A 23,066-nucleotide genomic window follows, 5' to 3' on the forward strand; every position below is an offset into this window, starting at 1 on the left:
CGTTTAGCGGCACATTACTGCCACCAACCGGAGTGGAGGAGAAGCACCAGAACAAATATGCAAATAGACACTTTTTTTGTTTTTTAATGTAGTCGTTGCTAGGCAATCAAACTATTGTTATTCTACGTCTTTATTAGTTTGATTGCCGTTGCTAGGCAATCAAACTATTGTTATTCTACTTTATTTATTAGTTTGGTTGCCTAGCAATTATTATTATTATTCTGTACGCTTTTTGGCTCAAACCATTCAAACATCAAAAGATTCAGCTCATTCAGGACATTCCCGGAAACCTTCAATAATAATTACAAATATTATAATATTAAAAATATTAAACATTTTCCACCCTCAAATTAACATGGGAGTCAATGAGAGAGCCCTTCAAACCATGTCTTCAGCAAAATGCTACTCCTACAAATTTCAAGATAGAGAAACCATTCAAATCTTAAAATACATCTTGGTCTTCAAAACTTGTATACAGAATTTGGAAATTCTTCAAATGGCAGGGGTTTAAAGATGAAGTGATTTTTGAGGTCTCTTCTGAGAAACATTAGTGTGTATTGCGTGGAATGTTGGGAGCCAGAGTGGGCGATGTCATCACTCAGAGTGGAGAGAGGCTGAGGAGATGTCTAAAAAAAATCTCTCTAACATGCGCTTAGACCTGCACCTTCCATCTCACTGGGATAATTTTTCTATCAGTTCGAAGGAAAACTCGTTGGCTTTCTTATGGTGTCACTCTTAAAACTCCACACCAAACCGTTTTGCCCTGACAGCCAGCTGTTCAGGGAGAGTGCCGGACATTCCTCCATTAAGACATAATGTAAAACCAAAAACAGAGAAGCATCGCCACCATCTCCACATCTGTGACATCACAGACATAAAAATTATAGACTTTAAGCATTATAGCTGTCATGTTGATCATCCTTCAGCTGTATACTACTTTTCCACATTCAAATCACACAGCCTGAGCTTCTTATAGTCTTTTGGTATTATTCCAGCCTCAGACCTTTCATATGGTATATTCACTGGCTGTTCTTTAAGGTCATGACTTCATACTGTTCTTGTCTTCAGCTGTTTCCTTTTCATAGCTTCATAATATTAAAACATTTTCTACTTTTCAAAATAGGAGCTTCATCTTTTCAAATTCTTAACCGTGTTTCAGCAAATTAAATTCAGATTGCAGATTCTCCAGCAATTCAGAGCAATCCTTCACATCAGCGTTCAAAGCAATGCTTCAGCTGCGGCAATCAAACTTGCACTTTCTTCAGGAAATGCTTTTCTAGTTTTACTTATTTTAGCTACACTTTTTGAGGAGTGGAGTGAGTCAGGCTTTTTTCTATCTATATCTATAGTTTGGACTTTTAATAATAGAATCATGTCACATGATAAGATTTGCTTATGTGACTATGGATAAAATAATGAAATGTGCAATACTTTTACTTATTTTAAATACATACTGTAATATAATAACCAGAAGTACATTTAAAGGACCAGTACACCCTATATTGTTATCCTGCTACATTTGCCTGGTATTTCTGTCTTAACATAACTTGATTTCACCCTTGACTATTTAACAGATAATAATCCTGTCACTTGATTTAGACCAGTTGAAACACTTTAAAAAGACAAATGCAAACATACAAAAATCACCCTTTTTGGTGTCTGCCAAAATAAGATTAGGGTCCCTATTGTGTGCCTGGGAGGAAATTATTTCTTAATGATTGACTGTCTATGTTTTGTGTTATGTGATGCATACTACCCCCTGGCGGCCAAGTAGTGTATTGCACGGAGAAGGTGAGCGCGGGTCCCAGGTGTGATAATTAGCTGCCCTCATGTCCACGCGGAAAGTTTCTTCCACAGGCTGGGTGTGAGGGCTAACTGCTGAATTTGTTTGTGTCTTTGTGGTTTTGCTGAATAATGTCCTCGGTGCGAGTAGCTGTTCGAGTCCGTCCACTGAATAAAAGGTAGGCAGAAGGGCTGCTTTTGTTTTTCACCTCTCAAACATTTCAGAATGAATATCCACATTTGCTTTTCACAGGGAAAAAGAGCTGGCATCAAAGAGCATCGTTCATATGCAGGGCAACACGACATCTATTCTTAAGGTAGGCCTATATATACCAAATAAAAATGTATTATACTGCACCTTTTAAATAGGTTTTTAGTAAAAGTGGTGTTTTTAAATCGTAGCCTTCATTTGTTCGAGGGGATAAGCTGAAGGACAGAGGAAAAACATTTTCCTTTGACTTCTCATATGACTCTTCTGACAGAGAAAGCTCCAAATTTGCATCCCAGCAGAGGGTACTGTGTAATCAGATTACTATTTGTATCTTATTAATTGAAATGAGTGTATGTCATATTTTAACTAATCATTCCTCTGCTGCTTTAGATTTTTCAAGACTTGGGGTGTGATGTTTTGAAAGCTGCATTTGAGGGTTTCAATGCCTGTGTGTTCACCTACGGCCAAACTGGATCAGGAAAATCGTACACGATGATGGGACTTAAGGTAAGATCCTCATGATCCCCCAGGCAGCTGTTGTTTCCAAATTGTATTTATCTGTACTAGCCTCACACACACAAAGGACACACATGATGTGACAACACTGCAGAGCTTGCATTGCAGAATACCTCAGAAGTGTTAATTCAGAGTGTGCACATCACACACATCAGAACTTGACGGATAGTGTGGCCTCATCAGAACTTTTTTTTTTGTTTCTCCGCACTAATCAGAAAATTTGATGAGGGCAGCATCCCACAGCTTTTCTCTCCTCACCTTGCACACCAATAGAAATTTCACATTGAGGGTTTTTTTCCCTGCCTCTCTACCAGGAGACTTGCTGCAAGGTCATCAGCAGAGCTGCTGTCAACATCCCCGATAATTATATATGGCTCTTAATGCTTACTATCTGTTACTTTGTAATTAAAACAAGAAGGCATGCAGCTCAGACTGGAGTTGTTTTTATGCTTCAGTAACTCTATATCAGATGAGCTGTTGTTTGTGTTGTACAGCTGCCTTCAGTTGTGGTTATGGCAAAGCATAGACACCAAATTAGGAGAACAAGATAGGAGAAAAATGTAACTGTTGTTTTATAGTAAACATTTTTTGTACACAGCCCAATATGTTCTCTCTTTTTAATGTGTCAGGATGATAAAGGTTTAATCCCACGGATCTGTGAAGGCTTCTTCTTGGAGATCTCTAACAGAGGCACCAGTGACGCTGTGTCATTCCATACGGAGGTCAGGTAAGAAACGATAATATAACAGATGTCTGAACATGTACGGAGGACTGTTATCTAATCTTTATAAAAGGGAAATTAAACGTTGCTTCGCTTCATTAAGCAATTGTTTTTGGTCAATATTTGGAGGGAGGAAGATCTGATGATGGAGAAATAGTTGCAGTGATTCCAATATCTCATCAAACTTCCTTTAAAACAATTAATCCTGCACAGCTTTGAATGCTTAACCTGCTTTGACAACACTGTGAGGTCATTGGGAGGTTATACAAAATTATGGATTCAGCCGTTTGTGGAGTTCTTGACTAGACTAGACTATTTCTGCTACGGCATTCAAAGAAGAATCTTTACTGCCTCAAGGAAAATTATTTTTTTATGCAGGACAGCACATCAGGCTGCATAAACCACCGACTCCTTGGCTGTCATGGGAGGAAAAAAGTAGAAATATAGCTACCATCATTCCCTGACCCCCTAACCTATGGAAAACCTGTGGAACATCCTTTTTGAAAAGGGAGGTCGGAAAGTATATTGTGCATTATTTTGCACAAAATATGCCATATTGTTTAAAAAAAGGGCTTCAAAGAAAAAAATAAACGTGTCTTTCTTTACAAATCTCAAACTACAATATGAAAAGTGCTGCTGTAGCTAAAAGACAAACTCTCTGCTTCAAGCGCTTTTCAGCGCCACTATATAATAAAATGTATTAACTTGTAGTGACCTAGAGAGAGAGAGAGAGGGTGCATCATTAGCATTCTCACTGCAGTGTAGCAGCACAGCCATTTGTCATTTGTCTCTCATACCTGTGAAGTGCACATTGGCCTTATTTTCATTTAGTCAGAATTACAAGATGTCAAATAACAGCACTGTGGCCATCTACAAGAAGCACGTGTGAGGAAAAGTTCCTATACCTGTGTGTGAGGCCTGAAATCTGTGACAATGACAAGGCACAGCAAAGATAATTGTCCATTCAGAGCCACTGTATCACACAGTGCTATCATTAAAAGCTGTGCTATCACAAACATCTTTCTTTTCATGGCTTTGTAGATGTCATGGTCAAGTACCTAAAGGATTTAATTGTGTATTTCTGTTGCTAGAACAGGCGCATAAATTCCATTTTATCACCTAACTCTAATGCTGATCTTTAAAACCCAGAAAGAGAACCACATTAAGGCTTTACAAATGATATTAAAAACCCCAGATGATATCTGCTCCCATCACAATATCTGCTTCATGTCCCAGCTCCTCACCTAAATGATTGTCTGGGAGATAAAATAGAGGATTTTCAGCCCATCGAGCTCTTATGAACCCATTATAGAATAGCTTTAAAACGACTTAATCCCAACATGTTTTGGATTTCGCTTCAAATACATCCATCACCTGTGAAATTAAAGTATTAATAGTCAGTGTTACAGCTTCAACATTTGGAGTTATATTCAGAGTTTCCTCTTCACAGTTTGTCTGTCATATCTTAAGGTCGTGCTCCTTCTCCTTGCTTGTGTGAGAATGTGTTCTAGTCATTTTTATTTTAAACCTTTGGCTGTTTGTTTGTTTCCTCCCAACATCATTATAAATATTGTATTAGTAAGAAGCAGTGTGTGGAGGTAGTTGGTATTACATTTGACTGTAATGACTTCTTGTTGTGGTATTGACATAACCACAGCGATGTCTTCAGAATATATATATATATATATATACTGAGTTTTCAACACTGCTTGAAAATCAAATGCATGTGTACTTCCACAGGATATGGTCTGTCAGTTTCTCATAACCTGCTCCATGCCTTGCATTGTTTTTGAATCAGCCACTCTGACTAGTCCCTTTTTGCTTCATGCACACAGCCACTTGTAGTTTTGATTGAGCTGCTGTGCCAAATCTACTTTGCATATGTTTGTTTATGCATTGATGATACACGCAGAACAATGAAAGAACAGTCATTTGGCGTTATCGAGCGTTTCTTTTCAGAGCACACAGCCAACGGTGACTTGTTTTGTTTACATTTGGTGCCGTGCCATTCGTTTAACAATAAAACCCTTTCATACATTTCTGCAATTGTGGCCTTGTGGGGAAATCTTGGATCAGATTTTATCCTTTCTGTCTTGGCACCAGCTATCTGGAAATCTACAATGAACGTGTGCAGGACCTTCTTAAAAAGAGAGCACCATCCGCTGAGGGCGGAGGCCTGAGAGTGAGGGAGCACCCCAGGGATGGAGCCTATGTAGAGAGTAAGCCTTTATATTATTGTTCATTACATCATAATTGAATTAGGGCAGACGGTGTCATACAGAATATATGTGTGCAGATCTCTCCAAGCATTTGGTGAAAAACCACAGCGACATGGAGGACTTGATCATTTTTGGCAATGCCAACCGCACCACAGCCTGTACAGGCATGAATGACTTCAGCAGCCGCTCCCACGCCATCTTCACCATCACGTTTATCCAGGTGACCTACAGTGCTCAAACAGTTTATTCATTATTTTGGCACCTGTATACCTCTGAATTAAATGCATTTTTTTTAAATCCTCCAGGCCCGGTTTGATGCAGACATTCCATGTGAGACGGTGAGTAAGATCCACCTGGTAGACCTGGCAGGCAGCGAGAGAGCTGCTTCCACATGCACCACAGGCACCAGACTGAAGGAAGGCTCCAACATCAACAAATCCCTGGTCATCTTAGGCAGTGTGATCTCGGCTCTGGGTAAACATGGTTACAACAGCATGACTGACTTATTGTGACAAAACATCCTTGTCTAATATTGAGCAAGACGGATCAATAATGCAGGTGAATCATGGCTGCATTCTATGTGAGGATGGCAATTCTGTTATATAACGTTTCAATATAGATTTTGCTTGTTTGTTTTAATTCCAAATTGTTTTTTCCGTCATTTGAAAAGGGGAAAAAAAAAAAAATACTTTTGTCACTCCTGACGGTGTCAGCAAACCTGCTCCCAACATGGATCAATAGAGCTTAAGGATGAAACATTTCATAATTTGGAGGCGCTCTCTAGCTCCTGTATCAGTATTTTCTTTCTGTGTGACCCTCACAGCTGACCTCAGTGTGGGAGGACAGTCGGCAAAAAAGAAGCAGATCTTCATTCCTTACAGAGACTCTGTGCTGACATGGCTGCTAAAAGACAGCCTGGGTGGAAATGCCAGGACTACAATGATAGCAAGTATGTACTGTTAAGACATTTCAGGTTATTTTCATGAAAATGGAAGTAATACTAACCTCCATTCCCACTCCATTGCAGCAATTTCTCCTGCTGACGTGAACTACGCTGAGACCCTGAGCACGCTTCGCTATGCCAGCCGTGCTAAAAACATAGTGAACACTCCGATTGTGAACGAAGACTGCAGTGTGAAGGTCATCAGAGAGCTGCAGGCAGAGGTTACCAGGCTCAGGAGACTGCTAGAAGAAGCCACTCAGGTCTTTCAAACGTTCAAACTCACATCACACACACACCATCAGGGAGACGAGAATATATACTGTATGTTGGCAACCTGTTATTCAAAGGTTATATATACCTGTTATCCAGGTTTCCCATGAGTCGTCTTCCTCTGTGACGGTCATGAAGAGGCTGCATCAGAATGAGGCAAAGGTGAGTCCACCTGCCAAATGGAAAGAGAGAAAAAAAAGTGAGGTGTTTTGATGTATTGTGTAAATAATACATTTCTGTGATTGCCTCCAGGTTGTAGCCTTCACCGAGAAGTGGACCAGCAAATGGGGGGAGACTGAGAGCGTTCTGCAGGTACAATTACTTGTTTAATTTGATTTTTTTTTCTTTTCTGTGCCTCCATTTGCTGTTTAATATGTCATGATAAATGCCGTGGAGAATGATGTAAAAATTGTGCCATTTGGTGCAAATAACACACAGAGGCATAGAGCACATAGTGCTGAGGTTTACCTCATTGATTTTAGCACTGTCTATCAACACAGCTCCCAGGGGCACTTCTGTAAGAAGCTCCTGCTTGCAGTACAGACATCCTGCCAGCTGGTGTCACTGCAGGTCTTGTCAACAACCACTTCATGAAGTGGAAAGGAGCACCGAGAGCAGAGTCAACCTGGCATTTAAATGTAATTTTCCATCTATTTGGATTTAAATGGCACCCAAAAGCAAAGATGTTGTGATGATGGTGAAGTTTGTGTGTGTGTGTGTGTGCGCGCGCGTGCGTGTGTGTGTGTGTGTGTGAGCATTTAAAGAGCCTGACAAAGAAAAACAGAACAGACATGCCTCCTCAATCCATTACAGTTTCTCTGAGGCAGAGACGGGGTGGCAGCATCCTCAAAAAATCCCAAGGTGTAGCAAAAAGTGTCACTGTTGCCAAAGCAGAGTTTACACTGAGCACTTCTCTCTCTTGTTGAATTCCTGCCCAGCCTCCCAAATAACACCAAATGTCTTATGTTTGGGACTCACTGTAATCAGCCAAGTAGCCTGTTGCATTATGCATTGAACTGTGAAGCATGCCAGTCGTGAAAAGTACGGAGTGACTTCTTCTTGCTAGAGGTACATTCATTCTAGCCAGGTTAAAGTGCATTGATCCAAGATGTCAGAATATGTTTGTGTGTTCCTGGCACACATTAGTGACCCTGCAGCACAGAATGAGGTTTTAGAAGTTGGTGTTTAAGAACTTAAAATACCATATACCTGAATGTCAGCTGTAGATATGTCGGATAATTAACATTCTCTTCTGTACGGTGGTTAGCAGGTGACATTTAGTAGCTTGACAGCCCTTTATTTGTGTACGTGTATTGGATCTCATTAGCTGCTGTCACTGCTCCTAATTAAGAGGTCTTGATTATTGACATATGGCACTTTCGTCTCTGACTCTTCCAGCATATTAATTAAAGTTACAGTGTTGTAAATGTGTTTGCATGTTTAAGCGGCGATGACTTTATGCTCGGAGGCAGGGTCGTCCATCTCTATTTGTGGAGCTGAAAAATGTGCCTTATTTAGAGCTGCGCTTATTCATGTAGACACTTGTGTTATTATGCCTGATACAATGTGACATCCAGGCGAAAAGGACACTGTACTGGTGACCGGTAGGCACGCTGGTGATGCCGAAACTCTAAAGTGTTTGATGAATGACTTTATGGATTTGACATTTGTCTCGGCGCGCATTTACATTCTGTCTGAGTGAAAAATGATAGGGGGGGGTTCCTGTGTGTGGGATGGTGCACAGACATTACAGGAGCAGTCCTCCCTGTGTGGAAATCACATGCAGCAAAAAAAAAATATGCACATATGCTTGACAAACAAACGCCTAATCACAGAACTGAATTTGTTAGTTTGTGTTTCTTTTTAGACAGATGGTCTTCAACGTCATTTGAAAGGAGCGGTTTTTCGTATGGTGTTATACATTGTGCATGATCCCCCCCCCCCTTCCATCTCTAGCACATGGGTTTTTAAAATTAAAAACAGTGTCCTCAAGTTTCATATATTACGTGTTTAATTCAATGCTATTGCTGAAAGCAGGATGAAAATTTCTGCTCAGGCCTTAAGAAGAGAAGTTGACCAAGAGCGGTGTAAACAGAATTCAGAATTCTGTATTCAAAGCAGATTTAGAATGCAAAGTTATTCATCGTCAGCTTCCCAGATTGGTTACAGGGCATGTGGGAAAGAGAAAGTAATTAATATGAGATGGATTCCAGAGCAGCCTCTTACCAGACAGAGGCGGCAACAGATTGAGAACAAAAAAAAAAGGCAGGAAGAGGGTAAAGTAAAATAATGTTCTACTGACGGGTGTATAAGTATAATTATAATATATACTCGCACAAACGCAAAGAGATTTGTGAGGAGTTGTACTTTGTGAGTGGGGTTGCATTCTTCCCCTTGTAGCCAGCCTTTTAGGTCCCCTTGTAACACAGTACAGTGGGAGGAACCTCCATTTCACTAAGATAAAATGAACTGCGGATTCTCTTTGATCCTAGAAGTCTTTGCATTTCCCAAACATGCTACAATCAGCACAACGGCGCAACCTAAGCTCCAACTGCTCTGAGCCTTGTTCTGTTTAATGTCAGTTTAACTTGTTGTGTCAGCAGTTATACGTCATTGTCACGATAGAATTTCATGACCTTTTTTCAGCAGCAGGCTTTCTTCACATGCAGGTAAGGGTTGACCCAAGAAGAACTGACTTTCTTTGCCTAATTTAATCAGTCTAAATGATGATTATTTGGCCATGCTAGATGCCCACAGCAACACGTGTTTATATAATACATTTGATTGCAATGACCCGCCTTTGTGCAGCTGTGTAGATAAAGGGAGTGTTGCTCTGTGTTGAGTAAAGGGCTGATCATCATCTCATGATCTTTTCCTTGAACTAACAAGTAGTCTGGGTGCACTTTAGTCTGAAGTTGTGTTATTCCTAGCATCCACTCTTGGTTTTTTTGGTGTTATGAATGCTCTAAAATTATTTCAGGAGACATAATGATCGAGATCTGATTTCGGTTGCCATGGGAGTTTTGATTAGATGCCCTGAAGTTCTTTTTTTTGATAAATTCCACAGTTGCGTGCTGAGGAATGGAACACATCAAGTTCTTACAACTAGTTTCTATGTATTGATTAGGGTTTCCAATTCGTTTTAGCAGTGGAATGTAATAAATCAAACAAAAGGCTTCATGTCGTTTTGAAAACACACCATGTAAACACCAACAATCCGGAGTTTAAATTAAGCTTTTAATGCAGTTCAGAAGCAGACCTTTTTTTTACTTGTTGTGGATTCAGTGCTGATCAGTTCTTTTGGCAAGCTGCTTCACTTGACACAGGTGATAGGTAGTCATGAAAGATGATTAGTTGGTCTACTATGGCAGTGTTTTGAAATGCTTATTGCCCAAGTTGGGAACTTGAACTGTCAAAAACACAGGGAAAAAAAATCAATTTACAATTCTGTCCAACCACAAATGATGGCTTTTAATGGAAGCCTAAATGCTGCCCAAGCCTGGCTGCTGGTCTGGGCCACAGTTAATTACAGTATGTTCACCAGCTGCCTCAATCTGAAAGCAGGATTTTTTTTTTCTGTGCTCACACTACGACTACTGAGTGACTGGGTGTGGTGTGAGGGGCAACTTTCTCTGTATGTGAGGAGAAAATAAGAGGATCTCATCTGTTCCTGGTGTCTGAGGAAAGTGACAGAGTGCATTAATCTGCCAGGCTGCTCCTCACCTCTAATGAAGTCTGTGAAAAATCCCTTTTAATTAAGTACAGGGGCTGTGGTCGATGCCGTTCCTTCTTCATTAGAAAAAAGGATTTCTCCCATCACGCAGCTGCCAATGAGTGAGGTGGTGCTGGCGGTGGACACGTCTCTCACTTCACGGTCCAATCTATACGATAGAGCAGCAGCAGCAGGAGGAGGTTGAAAGCAAGGGGAACTAGTTTATGCAGAGCGCTTCCTTGGAATCCTCCGTGTGGGAGATTTTCTGCTCGGCCTCTTGGGTGAGGCACTTTTGATAATCCGTGGCAATGGGAGGCATTAGTCCACCAGCTTAACAGAAGAACACTTCTGATTGGGCCACTCATACATGGGTTCGACTTTGGGTTATTGAACAGCCACAGCCATTACCCTACGAGGAAAAGGTTAGCAGCCTTAAACACTTGCCTAGAGAGTTGAGTTTCTCTTCATGGCCTAATTCAGTGTTTCGTTTGGACCTTTGGGTCATCCAAGGCCAAGTATTCCATTTCTTATATGATAATTGGCAAATAGTCTGCAGCATGTCTGGCTCTTTCTAAAGATTAACCCTTACTTTGGTTATAAAGTTATAAAAGGAATTATACAGGACGATATTTTATATAAAGTTAAATGAATATCAGGTCTTGACAGACACATAATGCTATATAATGGTGTGGCTCATGCTGTTACATTTACTCAGTGACAATAGTTGGAGGCAGTGAAGCGGTATATGAAGCAGATCAGACATTTTAAGTGTAGCTTTCCTGGGCTTTAGAAATGGCTTTCAAGGATTAAATCAATTTCCCTTCTTCTTATCACATTTCTGAGGAGAGGAGACACCATTAAATACATATTAAGCAGGGATTTCATATTTAAGAGGGTGTTTTTTTATCACCCAGACATTTTTCAGCTGTAACATTGCTATAGTGGAGTAAAAAAAACCCAATAACATACATTTGAAATAGATTTTTCATTATTTATATTGAGATTTAGAATTTGTGCAGACACAGGCAGTATTATGTGGAGGGAAAGATTGAAAACGGAGCTTGTAATGATGCATTACTTCCACTTATTGTATGCACAGGAATTCACTTTAGTTTGACCTTTCATACAGCGCTGCATCTACACGCATTATAAATGACATGAAAGTTTGTTGCTGTTATCTGAAGTTGACACTTTACAAGGTCTATAGTAGTTTAATAGCAACATGCAGCATCGATAGCTATGTACCAATAAAAGCAATAGTGCATAGTATACAGGCCACCTTTGTGTGTGGGCGTGGGCGGTGCGTCTGTTTCGCTCACTGAACACAATGTACAGTTTGATTCTTGCCACGATAATCTGAATGATTTATGGCGTCTCTTCTGCCGTTAGCCACTCTGCTGCTTTGTGGCGACACATGGTTGGAATGCTGCTATTCTGCTTGGCCTTCAGGCAAGGAAGAGCAGTCATAAAGTATTCAGTTTTCTGCTGGTTGCCATTAAATGTCTGTCAGCAGTTTTTATTTTATATTGTGTGCCATTCCAGCTACAGGCTATTAAGTGAGTTTCTATTTCTTGTTTTCTGTTCATGTGCCCCCCCACCCCATAGGAGGAGGAGGAGGAGGAGACGGTGGCTCTGAGGAAGGAGGGGAGTGCAGTGGTCCTTGACTGCCAGTTACCTCATTTGATAAGCATTGATGAAGACCTGCTAAGCACTGGAATCACACTATATTATTTGAAAGTGAATAAATCACACTTTTTATACTTGCTTTGCTTGTCAAATAACAGCTTCCATATTGTATTATGACCCCTGTATAATCTTCCCTGTAGGAGGGCAGAACCTTGATTGGATCATGCAGTTGTGATATTGGTGAGTCGGGCACCATTGTTACTGCACGATAGGCACAGCTGCTGTGTTAATCCAGACTTTTCTAATTGCATTGTAGTGCTGCATGGGCCAGGGCTCCTCAGTGAACACTGTGTGCTTGAGAACCATGCTGGGACCGTGACTCTGTTCCCCCAGGAAGGGGCACTGTGTTCCATCAATGGCTGCCTGGCCACAGATCCCTGCCAGCTGACTCAGGGTAAGGATTTATGCAAAATCTAATTTGTTCTCAAATTTCTTTAATGAACATTGGAGGCAAAAAAAAACCCAAGGCATGTCATAATGAGGATGTCTCTCAGATTCACAATTATTTGGCTTGTGGGAGCCAATAACGCTTTCATCCATTTTGAATACCGTTGTGACATCATTGCATCGCATCTGCAAATGAAATCCACTTTATGTCCCAGGCTCCCAGACTGCAGTGCACTCAGGGCATGAGTGGATTGTGAACACAGCTCTTCACAGGGCAGATGCCATTTCTCTTACTAAACATTTTGAAGGGCGAGAGGCCCTGGACAAAGCTCCAGACAAAGCCCCAGGCCCTCCATTTAATTGGCAGATGGAGTTGATAGGGCCGACGGGTTTGAAGTGGGCCAGAGCATTAACCTTTCAAAGGACGGAGGCAAGCCGAGCTGAAACTCTGGCCCTCCCTGAGCAGGCCCTGGATACCGGAGCTCAGAGCTTTCCCTGCTTACTGCCTCCTCATCCACATTGCTTTGCTTCTGAGAGATAAAAAACTGCCCACAAAAACCAGGCAGCGCATGGCCTGGCTAGTCTCTTTTATAACCATTTCAATTTATCCAATATCCCCTTCAGAAATAGCTGCATCTGAACCTATTTTCTTGAACAAATGATAGTAATTTTCGGTCCAACAGCAGCTGGAATCCATCACAGGCTCTTCTCTCAGGTGCTTTGTCACTCGTCAGAAGTCATTAGTAGTAGCAAGATTAGTATTTGCTGTGCTGGGAGAGGAAGAGGAGAAAGGAGTAGAGACCTTGAGGAAAATCTATGGATAGGGCCATATGAGCCTGATTCTGATATATAAACCCTAATATCACTTCACTGCTGTGGCTTTACAACACTTCTCCAGTTTTCTTGGACCATTTTCTCGGGTAAATCATCATCCTGGTCTAGGTCACTGCCAATCATATTCCTCATGGCAATTCATTCACTTTACCTCAGCCCGGGAAATTGTTGCAGAACTTTTGTGCTATTTGTCAAGTTTCTCCAAAGTTCAGTGCACTCCCAGTGATGGAGCAGGTCCCATGGCCAAAGTCTCCTCATCGTTTTATGCATTATAAATACAGTGCCACACTTCCAAAGGGTTCTTGGCAGAAAGCGCCATTACTGTCACTTGCATCTGTCTTGAAGCATGTCACGTTTTGCCTGTGCCAGTCTTTGTCACAGTGCAATGCATAATTCAAAGGTTGATACAGCATTTATCCCACCAGTAAAGCTCTAGTTAGTAGTAGTAGTTGGTGATTTGGCACTTTTTTTTTTAAATGCTGCCCCCCTCTCTATTTTGTTTCCCCTCCAGGTGCTGTAATACAGCTAGGAACAGGAACCACTCTTCGGTTTAACCATCCGACTGCAGCTTCCCAGCTGAGGGAGAAATGCCAGGTAAAGCGCCACAGACAAGTCCCACTGTGATTCTGCTGTTTCTTTCTTTGTTCACTTTCCGTAAAGCTGAGAGAGCGTCTTTCAGAAGAGACACTGCCTCAGCTGCATTTTCTGCTGGTAATTTTGTAAAAGCAAGTCAGCATCCTGCACTTTGTTGCCATAACTACCAGCTGTAATGTCTGCTGCCATCAGCAAGCATTAGTCATATTAAAAACACATTCAAACTGAACACCACATGAGAACCTAGCTGTCCTGGTCAGGACAAGTACTGTTGCCTGTGTAGTATGAAACTCTGTTTCGTTGGTCTAATTAATTGGCTTTGTCGTTAAAAACATGAGCAAAGAACATTTTTGACACAACCGTGAAACTTTTTTCAAAGCCCTACGCTGTTCCTGAAAGGCAGGCAGGTGCAGTGCCTTTCAAAGCTGAACTCTTTGGCTTTCATGTGTTTTTTTTTTGTTGAAGCACCCTTTCTGTCTCAGATGCTGTTGATTTATCTAAACAGTAATTTGTCCATTCAGAGCCTTAGCGATACATTTGTTAACTTCGAATTAAAAGATTTGCTATTCCTTTTAAAGGTGAATAAACATTAAGAAGCTTTATTAAATCACACGTTTAAACAAAGTAAATATGCTTAACATAAAGGTTAATGCAGCCATTTTACATTTAACCTAAAAATAGATGTAAGCTCTATACGTTATAGAATAATACACACAGTGTTACTGGTGCTGACGTTAGTTCTTTCCAAGAACCACCAGAAAAACAAGAAGAACCAGAAGAAAACACTCATGTCTCGTCAGAGGCCATGATAAACAGTCGTGTATACAAATCAAAATTTCCTTTTATTTGGTAATATCTTGACAATTGGAAGAAGCTCATATATATATATATTTTAGTAATCGGGTCATGATTTCTGGGAAATCTTGTTCCACTAATACTGCAGAGAAAAGGCAGAACTCTTGACCTCCAAAACTGCTCACACCAAAACGATCTAGATTGATAAATAATTCTCAAAATAGGAGCGACAGTGTACATTTTCAAACTTTCTAGGCAGGAAGGTGACCATAAGGTTCTCTCTTGTGGACACAAAAGTACTGCAAATGGAAAGCTTTAGCATATTAGCTGACTTTTTCTTAATGGCTCTTCTGGGTCTAAATGTCAGCTGAGCTAATGCCAGAAAAAAGGTGCAGGGAAAACCACCTGAGAAGCGCCGTTCAGTCGTGCACTGGTTTATTTTACAACTGAAAAACATATTCAAACAAAGAGAATAAATTGTTTCTATGAGCAGGATGCCTCTTTCTTATCAATCATTTTGGGATAAAACTCTATAAAATGTAGTTGCTTTAGTTGCTTTATGAAAGAAAATGACTTGATCAGTGAAACGACTGTAAAACCTGCAACTGCAAGCACCATGTGCAACGTAACAAATGATGTTGTAAAAATGGATTCACACACCATTTTATAGACACAGCTGTACTGGTGGTTTTTTGACAGCTCTCTGCTCTTTGCATTATTAAAAACGACACACTGTTACAGACGAGTAAAGCGAAGGCGTCTAGGGCCCGTTGTGGTTCTACAGAGAGTCTTTAGCATTCATTTTTAACATCAGTTCTAAATGAGATGGTCTCAAGAGCTCCACATTCGCTTAATCTGAACATGTGCTAGCACACCCTGGATGGAGTCTATAACTGTGTAAAAGGGATTTTTAAAGTGGACTGAAAATGGGAAGATACAATGTGGATCACAGCTAAACTATAACCATAAAAATGAAACATGTATGTTGAAGATTCTCTTGCCCCTTGACATGTACAGGCCCCTCGTTTTTTGTTTTGTTCGGGATTATTAGTCTACACTGTTAACACTAATTTCAGGTGTTCAGTTTTAACATGTTTTAGAAATGACATAATATGCATATAAACATTCATATATATATATATATATATATATATACTGATATTTTCATTTTGTTGCCCACAGAGCGGTCAGCCGTCTTTGACGGACTTGTCCACATCCACCGAGAATACGTCCAAGGTGATGCTGCTGCACAATCCAGGGTAAGACCTAATGCAGACATGTGTGCAGGCTTTGACCTCAGAATCACTGCAGCGACTCCACCTCAGTCTCCAGCATTCATCGGGCACTCAGACCAAATCAAAGCCATAAATCATGGCAGCATTTCTGTGAGGAGAGGTGGAAACATGCAAAAAGCCTCTCTGTAGCGTTTCATGCTGAGCCAGTGGAAATCACAGCAGGCGAGTCCCCTACAACCAAGGGCGTGTCTCAGAACGGTCCTGAGTTCAGTAGGTAGCAAACTGCCCGGTGTCCCATTTCCAAATTCACTGCAGTACACTTCAAGTTCAGCTCCCAGGAAAATTCCCATAATGCTCTGATTTTTGTTAGAAAGTGACACCATGTCTCTTGTGATTCTTTTCGTGTTTCTCAATCTGCATTCATGTCGGTGTTTGTAAAATGTCATCAGTCAGGCCCAAGTGCTGCCCTAATTTGATGTCTGTTTTTAGCCAAGTACAGTCCAAATGCCTAGAAGGGTTATTTCTGCCCTTTTTTTTGTCAAGGATGCTTTGGCATTTCTGAACTTTGTCAAGTACTGTGCTGACAGTGATGTCATCGCTGCCTTTGACGATGTGCTAGGTTTGTTAATTTTCTTTTTTCCACCCTGTGACATGAACTTTTGTATTACATAATCAATAGTCTGAACATTACAGGCTGCATTAGAAATACAATTATCAGTGTTTGCTCTATAGTCTACCTGAATCAAATGCCACCATTTTATTTGCATCAGTTGTGTGTGTGTGTGTGTGTGTGTGTGTGTGTGTGTGTGTTTTTTGTCCACACACTAACATGCTAAACCCAGAGAGACATTATGTTAATGTGACATCTTTATGCCTGGTCACTGCCTTGGCACTGTGTGTCAGTTCATTGATCTGTCAGTGTCTCGGTGTTCATTGAATTAGTGTCTAAAATCCAATTCACTCTCCAGTGATTCACCTCCTACTGAAGTAGTGAGACACACCCCTGCCTCTCTCATGATCTGCTAACCCTGATATTTTACAGCATGTGGAGCCGTCTGACATGTAATTTCCCCTCACACTGCAGTATCCCCAAAAAAGCACTGCTCTAGCTCAGGTGATTAATACCGCTTTCACTCTGACACCTGCAACCTTCTTCCCAACCCGATGGTCTAACAGTGCTTGATTTAGATATGGAAAAAAGTGACTGCACGTGTGCATGCAGGAATGCAGGGCAGCTGTCTTCATTATCCTACATCAGAAATGCTGAGGTGCTAGAAGAAGTGGAAACAGACGGTGCACATAGACAAATTGAAATTTCACTTTCATTATTTGATTCTTGAGTGGGAGTTAGTTTTTTACAGAACATGCCCCATAAAATACAAAACGATGTATTCATTTTATTTATTTTTGCCGCCTCTCACCTCAGTCATCATCTATCCCAGCAGTGAAATGAGGAGTGAGTCTTTTCATCTCTTGCTCAGTTATGTATTCCATCCTTGTTCTTCTTGTTGCTTGCATTGCATAAACCACCTCACAGCAAGGACGCGACTCATCTCACTTTTCTCTGTCATCTTTTGATATAACCCCTCAGCAGTAAATAAGAACAAATAATTTGAATTCAGATGCTGGCATATAATAGAGATCTGTTCAGCTTTTAGTGTGCCACAAGATATCAGTGAACTGAAGTACTGCAGTGAGCTGCTTGTGGAGGTGCTCCGTTCTCGGCACATTATCCGCAGGTTGGATCACAGCCTGACAGGTCAGGAAGCAGGGGCCCCTTCTAACAAAGAAGTCCGGCCTCCTCCAAGCACTTAACATTTATGTATTTATTCAGATTTTTGATTTGGTTTGTATGTACACCTGGTCCCACCTGGCCTTGCCTCCAAAGGTGTAATTAACATCACTTTAAAAGTCTAACAGTCCTGTTGGTAAACTCTTTGTTCAGGTTATATTCTTGTAAAACTCATTAGAAAGAGATCATATTTTTTTAGCCAGTTAAGACCAGAAATTCAGACAAGAGTTTTAGACATTCTGTGGTCACTTCTGGTGGCATTTGAGGATCATCAGTGGTCATTTCCACCTGGGTTTATTGACTAGTTGAAACACTTTGGATAGATTTTTGGCAGGGGGGCAACATAAAATAAATGTCAAACCTTAAGCTTTTAAAGTGGATATTCCTAGGAGAGGCAAGAAAGGTCTTTGTCCATCACATGCTTTTATATTGTGTATAAATCTATGACTCTTTCTTTTGTGTGTAGAAGGTGGCCTGCTTGTTTTGATGCATTCCTCATTAAGTGCAGTTGTGGAATAGACACACAGAAATGCGACCACTTTTAACTCGGAGTCAAGTCTGGACTCTGAAAGCTCCCAGTGATGGAGCAGGTGAACTGGTGTTTGACCCACACAGCGTTTAAATGCCCTGTGAAAGTCTCTTTTCTGACAACCCCCTCAGTATCCTTCATCTCTGGCCAGAAGACCAAGGTGTGACTTTACTCTTCAGCTCCTCTGACAAGCTGCTATTAGGAGCTTGTGTCTGCTGAAATGGTGGCTTTACTCTGGGTAATGTCTGTCATTCTTGGAGCTCCTGGGCCACTTGATGCTACAAGCTGTAGTGTAGTTAGAAAAAAAAAAACCTGCCTGAAAACCTGTCTATTTTTTTGTTCACTATAAAGTTGACCCCTTTTCTAATATCTGGGTCTAGATTGTATAAAATTGCAGAGCTTGAAAATAAGAGATGTATGAAACTCTCCTATCATGATGATCATGATGATGACATACCTGATTAAATCTGTGTGTGGTTCTGTGTGTCTGCATGTAATAGGACTAGGAGTGTGGAAGAGAAGCTCAACCAGCAGGAGGTGGGACTGCAGCAGGTCTCGGAAAGCCAGAACAGATGCAACTGGGGCATCAAAACAATCCAGAACAGTGGGACTCCACATCAGCGCAGAGCAGAAAGGAAGAGCAAGGTGGCAGATGGGTGAGTTAAAAGTTTTGTGTCACTTTGTGAAGCTTTCTGTCAATGCAGAAGGAAGCATTATGGCACGCCGTGTTCCGACAAGTCAACTGTGCATCAGTAGAGTGGTTTACTAAGGAAAAAATGTTTTAAAAAAACAATATACCATGTGGAAGATTGAGGGAATGATTCTAAACATGTGAACACTACAATGATTTGTATGATGTTTATAGAATTAAATGCCACTAAAAGGTGGAGAGGTCAGTGATCGCTGCAGACTTTTATCTAGTAGGTCGTCGTTCTTGTGTTCTGTGGGTTGGTTAGGTTTATATGGCTCCTTCCAAAGATTAAATTAGGCAAGCTTTGACTTGGCCTTCGTATACACCATGATGTTGCAGGTTTAGTCCCCACCCTAGCTGCATGCTAAAGTGTCCCTGGACAGACACATCACTCCACACACCTATTGGTAAATGTGAAGTAGTGTGATGTGCATTGAGTTCCTTTTAGCAGTTATATTATACAACTGAAGGAGGTACATACAGATATGTAAACAGCTTTTTCCCCAAGTAAGGACGGGCTGAGAGACATGTTGTTGATGTGCGTCACTTTTATGCTATTATACCTTAACAGAAAACACTGTGAAGCCGTGCATGTGCATATGTGTAAGAGACAAAATGGCAAGGAAAATGTGGTCAGCTTCATTAATAGTGAATCCCAGATCAGTGTTCCTCCATTTTTCATGTGAGCAGACAATCTTCACTTAGTACAGGACATCCTCTGCACTGATCCTCAGGATCTGCAAAAATCCTTTAATCGTCACCAGGACCTACACTGTGTCCCTCTTGTTGACGCTGTCAATGCTTTGCTGCTCTCACTTTCCCTCTCCGTCAACCTGCTGCTATACACAAAGCTCAGCCAAAGCCTCTGTTTACTGTCAGAAATCATTCTGAGCTGTATATTCGCTTCCTCTCTCCCCCCCTCTGGAGTGCTGTGTATTGTATGTAAATCCTCAAATCAACATGCGCAGATTCTATTTAATTTCACAGCTAGTAGAGTGGCTCTAATCTCATCCAGCCATTTGGGCTGTTTGCTTTTCAAATCTAATGGATGGTTTTGTGCAGAAGGGGGGGCAGTGTGGGGGGGGGGGGGGGGTTACTGCAGTCTTGTCTTGTGGCTGAAAAACTGTTTGACGTCTCCAGTGTCACACTACAGCGAATAATTAAATTTGCTTTGAAAACAAAGGGCCTGGCAACATGTATAAATGTGTAACCACAGCTCTGTATTGTGCTAACATCTCAGCCTGTGAAGATACATGTTGTTGTTTTTGGATTGAAATGTAGTATTTTATTTTTGTGTCTTCGCTGCAGCCTTTTCAGCCAGGTGCAACTGCTAACTGCAGACACATATCAGTGCAAAGGGACAACACAGGCATTCGTGACTACAGTATGTATTCATATTTTTCTTCTATAGTTGCAACATTTCCAACCCTAAGATGATACAAATCCTGATGAGTTGATGAATGAACCAAAATGTGCAAATAACAACACTCTGTTTATACACCACAATGCCACTGTGCAACTAAAGTTCTAGCCCTCTTTTGTCTTTGCAAAACAGAGCAAATGTCAGTACCTAACCCCCCCCCCCCCCCCCCCCCCCCCCACCAGACAGTCCCAACACAGATTTCTTTGCAACAGGGTTTAAATATGTGCATAATAAACAAACATAACAAGCACTTTCCTGTAGGGGTTTCAGAAAATGACACTCATTTTGTGAAAGCATAGGGCAATAAAAGTGCATGGGAAACATTTTGGTATTCAACAAATGCATGCCTTTATGTATTCAACTATAATTTAATACATAAAATGTGTTTAAAAGGCTTTTTTTAAAAGTCTGTATTCATTTATATGCTGCAAAAGTGTAGGAAAATGCATAAAACAGCATTTTAAAGTTTTATTTTCTGTTACGTGGAAACTAGGCCACACCTGGAAGATATCCTGTCCCTCAAAGTAGTTTTGAGTTGGATGGAGGCACACTTCAGGGTGGAGTAAGCACCGGGGATGGCCAGGAGCAGGAGAGGGACTTGTGTCATAAATCAGGGCCAGGGCTCATATCTGAGAGGCCGCAGAAGAAAACTCCGAGTAGGGATGGAGCTGCGAGTTACAAGGCAGAGGAGGTTTGGCCAGGGGATGCCAGCCTTCAGCAGACAAGTGTCCTGGGCCCCGGTGATGGATGTGGCATGAAGCCAGAGGGGAATGCTAATGAGATCCAAGGTGTTGTGACTGACTGCTACAAAGGGAGACCTGGCTCTGGTGGGAACTCATTAGGCAGCACGTCCCACCTGCAGAGCAGTAGAGGAAGCGGCTCCATGTCGGTCCTCCCACAGACCAGAGCTTGTTCACAGCTCAACAGAAAGACTCTCGGCAGTCAGACGCCCTGCTGTCTAGCTGAAGAAACCACCTTCCAGGGCCAGTTGAGCGGTGGCGGGATGGATGAAGCAGGAGGTTTGAAGGAGATCCCTGGAGCGTGTGTGACAGAGACTGCAGAAGCCCCATTTCAAAAATCAGGCCTCGGCTCTTTGTTTAGTAGAGTTTCCTGGTTTGTCCAGGATGCAGGACGCCTCCTTTGGAGGTCACCCACAGTACTGCAGCGAGTCACAGAAGTACGTTTACGGCCTATTAGGGCCCGCTGGTCCAGCCAGGTTGTCTCTCTGGTCAGGGAAAGTAATGTTCTGTCTGTAGTGAAGGACAGCCAGGTCTTCTCCATGTTTAGAGGAAGTTTTGTCTTCTCTCTGATCGACAGTCACATTTTTTCCATGGTGAAAGAACTACCTCTCATACAACACATCCAGATGGAAATAACTCAACAGCTTCAGCCTGCTGAGGCAGCTCAGATGATTCAGGGCTGCATTAATCCTGAAAACGCACAACTACTAGTCCTGACACCAACACAAACCTTTAGCAAGGCAGAAGAATTGCCAGATGATGTGCAGCTTGTCCCCGAAGCTATCTGGAGGAGGACTGGAGGGGTTCAGGCTCTGCAGTCACCACACAAGTGCAACATAGCTGATGATGTGCACATGAAACAAGGACAACAGCTGCCATTAAAACACCTTGATGAGACAAAGGTCAACCCTGGAGGCCAAGATCAGCCATCCAAACAATCAGTGCGTAGTGTTATTCAAACATTGATACGATTTCCTGATTCCCTTCTTAAGCTACAGACTCTACCTTTGTTTGACATGATGGAGGCTTTACAGTCCATTATCTCCCCTTCAGTGATCACCTCACAAAAGATTGTAGCTCTCCACTGGCTGAATGTGGCTAAATACACCCAGCCTGAACCACAGCCTGCTCTCCTGATCCTGATGGAGAGCGCCCTCTACACCCTGACCACTGACTCTGGACTGCTGGTTTTGTTCCATCACCTCCCTCTGTTGCAACTGAAGGAGATACAGATAGGCTTGGCAGGCCACAGTCTGCGTCTGATGGGCGCTTCAGAGGAGAGCATCCTCGGTGTCTATACTCACAGCCAGGAGCACACCAAAGAACTATGCTGGGCCATACTTGGTGTACTGTGCCCTGTGAACAGTGGGCTGTATCAGCACCCGCTGCTCTGTGAAAACTTGATGAAGTTGTCTTTGGACTGGCAGGTGTCTGTACCAAACCTGCTGCTGGATGCTGGATTAAAGGTTTGCAGTCAGTTTCAGAACAGTCTTGCTGAACTGGTTTATCTTCTTCACTGTAACATGGATCAAGAAACAGTCACTCTGGGAGAGGTGGAGGTATTACTGTACACAAGTGTTGCAGTGTGCATCAGCCCCAGTACCCACCGTGAACATGTGGCCCAGTTTTTACTCACAGATACACACTTTGGCGTGGTGAAGGAGGACATGGTCTTTTACTCAACTCCACGCTCGACCACCGCGATACCCTGTCGGCCCCAATTCCATGACCTGACTCTCCGACAGCGCTCAGATGTGCGCTGCATGCTGCTGCACGATGAAGACAAGAGCGGACCTGTCAGGTTGGATGTAATCCTTGCAAATGTGAAGGGCATGGGTCACCCTGAAACCGTGGCTGAAGCTGCCGGCCCGTCTGCACATGCTTTAAATTCATCTCCGCATGCAGAAGTGTGGAAATTAACTTTCAGTTGCTCCACTGAGGCCGCCTGCCTGATTAATCACTTGTCAAATGTCTGATCAAGGACTA

The 23,066-nt window shown here is 41.9% G+C and overlaps 1 protein-coding gene across 1 annotated transcript; it reads left to right on the forward strand.

Moving 5' to 3' along the window:
• The first annotated feature begins 1,864 nt into the window (after window positions 1-1,864).
• Window positions 1,865-23,056, forward strand: kif16bb (kinesin family member 16Bb). Its single transcript, XM_028424047.1, has 19 exons — window positions 1,865-1,961; window positions 2,036-2,099; window positions 2,185-2,295; window positions 2,384-2,500; window positions 3,139-3,236; window positions 5,334-5,449; window positions 5,527-5,669; window positions 5,755-5,923; window positions 6,273-6,398; window positions 6,477-6,652; window positions 6,762-6,824; window positions 6,915-6,974; window positions 11,992-12,111; window positions 12,201-12,240; window positions 12,317-12,454; window positions 13,793-13,875; window positions 18,358-18,386; window positions 18,727-18,871; window positions 20,834-23,056. The coding sequence occupies exons 1-19, from the start codon at window positions 1,915-1,917 to the stop codon at window positions 23,054-23,056; spliced, it is 4,068 nt and encodes a 1,355-aa protein (XP_028279848.1). The 5' UTR covers window positions 1,865-1,914.
• The last annotated feature ends 10 nt before the right edge of the window (window positions 23,057-23,066 follow it).

The sequence above is a fragment of the Parambassis ranga genome, chromosome 15 (assembly GCF_900634625.1).
Source record: "Parambassis ranga chromosome 15, fParRan2.1, whole genome shotgun sequence".
Classification (NCBI taxonomy): Eukaryota; Metazoa; Chordata; class Actinopteri; family Ambassidae; genus Parambassis; species Parambassis ranga.

Coding starts and splice junctions, on each gene's coding strand:
- kif16bb (XM_028424047.1), top strand. CDS start 1,915: ATGTCCTCGGTGCGAGTAGCTGTTCGAGTCCGTCCACTGAATAAAAG. Junction 1,962..2,035: donor GTCCGTCCACTGAATAAAAG/GTAGGCAGAAGG, acceptor TGCTTTTCACAG/GGAAAAAGAGCTGGCATCAA. Junction 6,975..11,991: donor AGACTGAGAGCGTTCTGCAG/GTACAATTACTT, acceptor GAGGAGGAGGAG/GAGGAGACGGTGGCTCTGAG.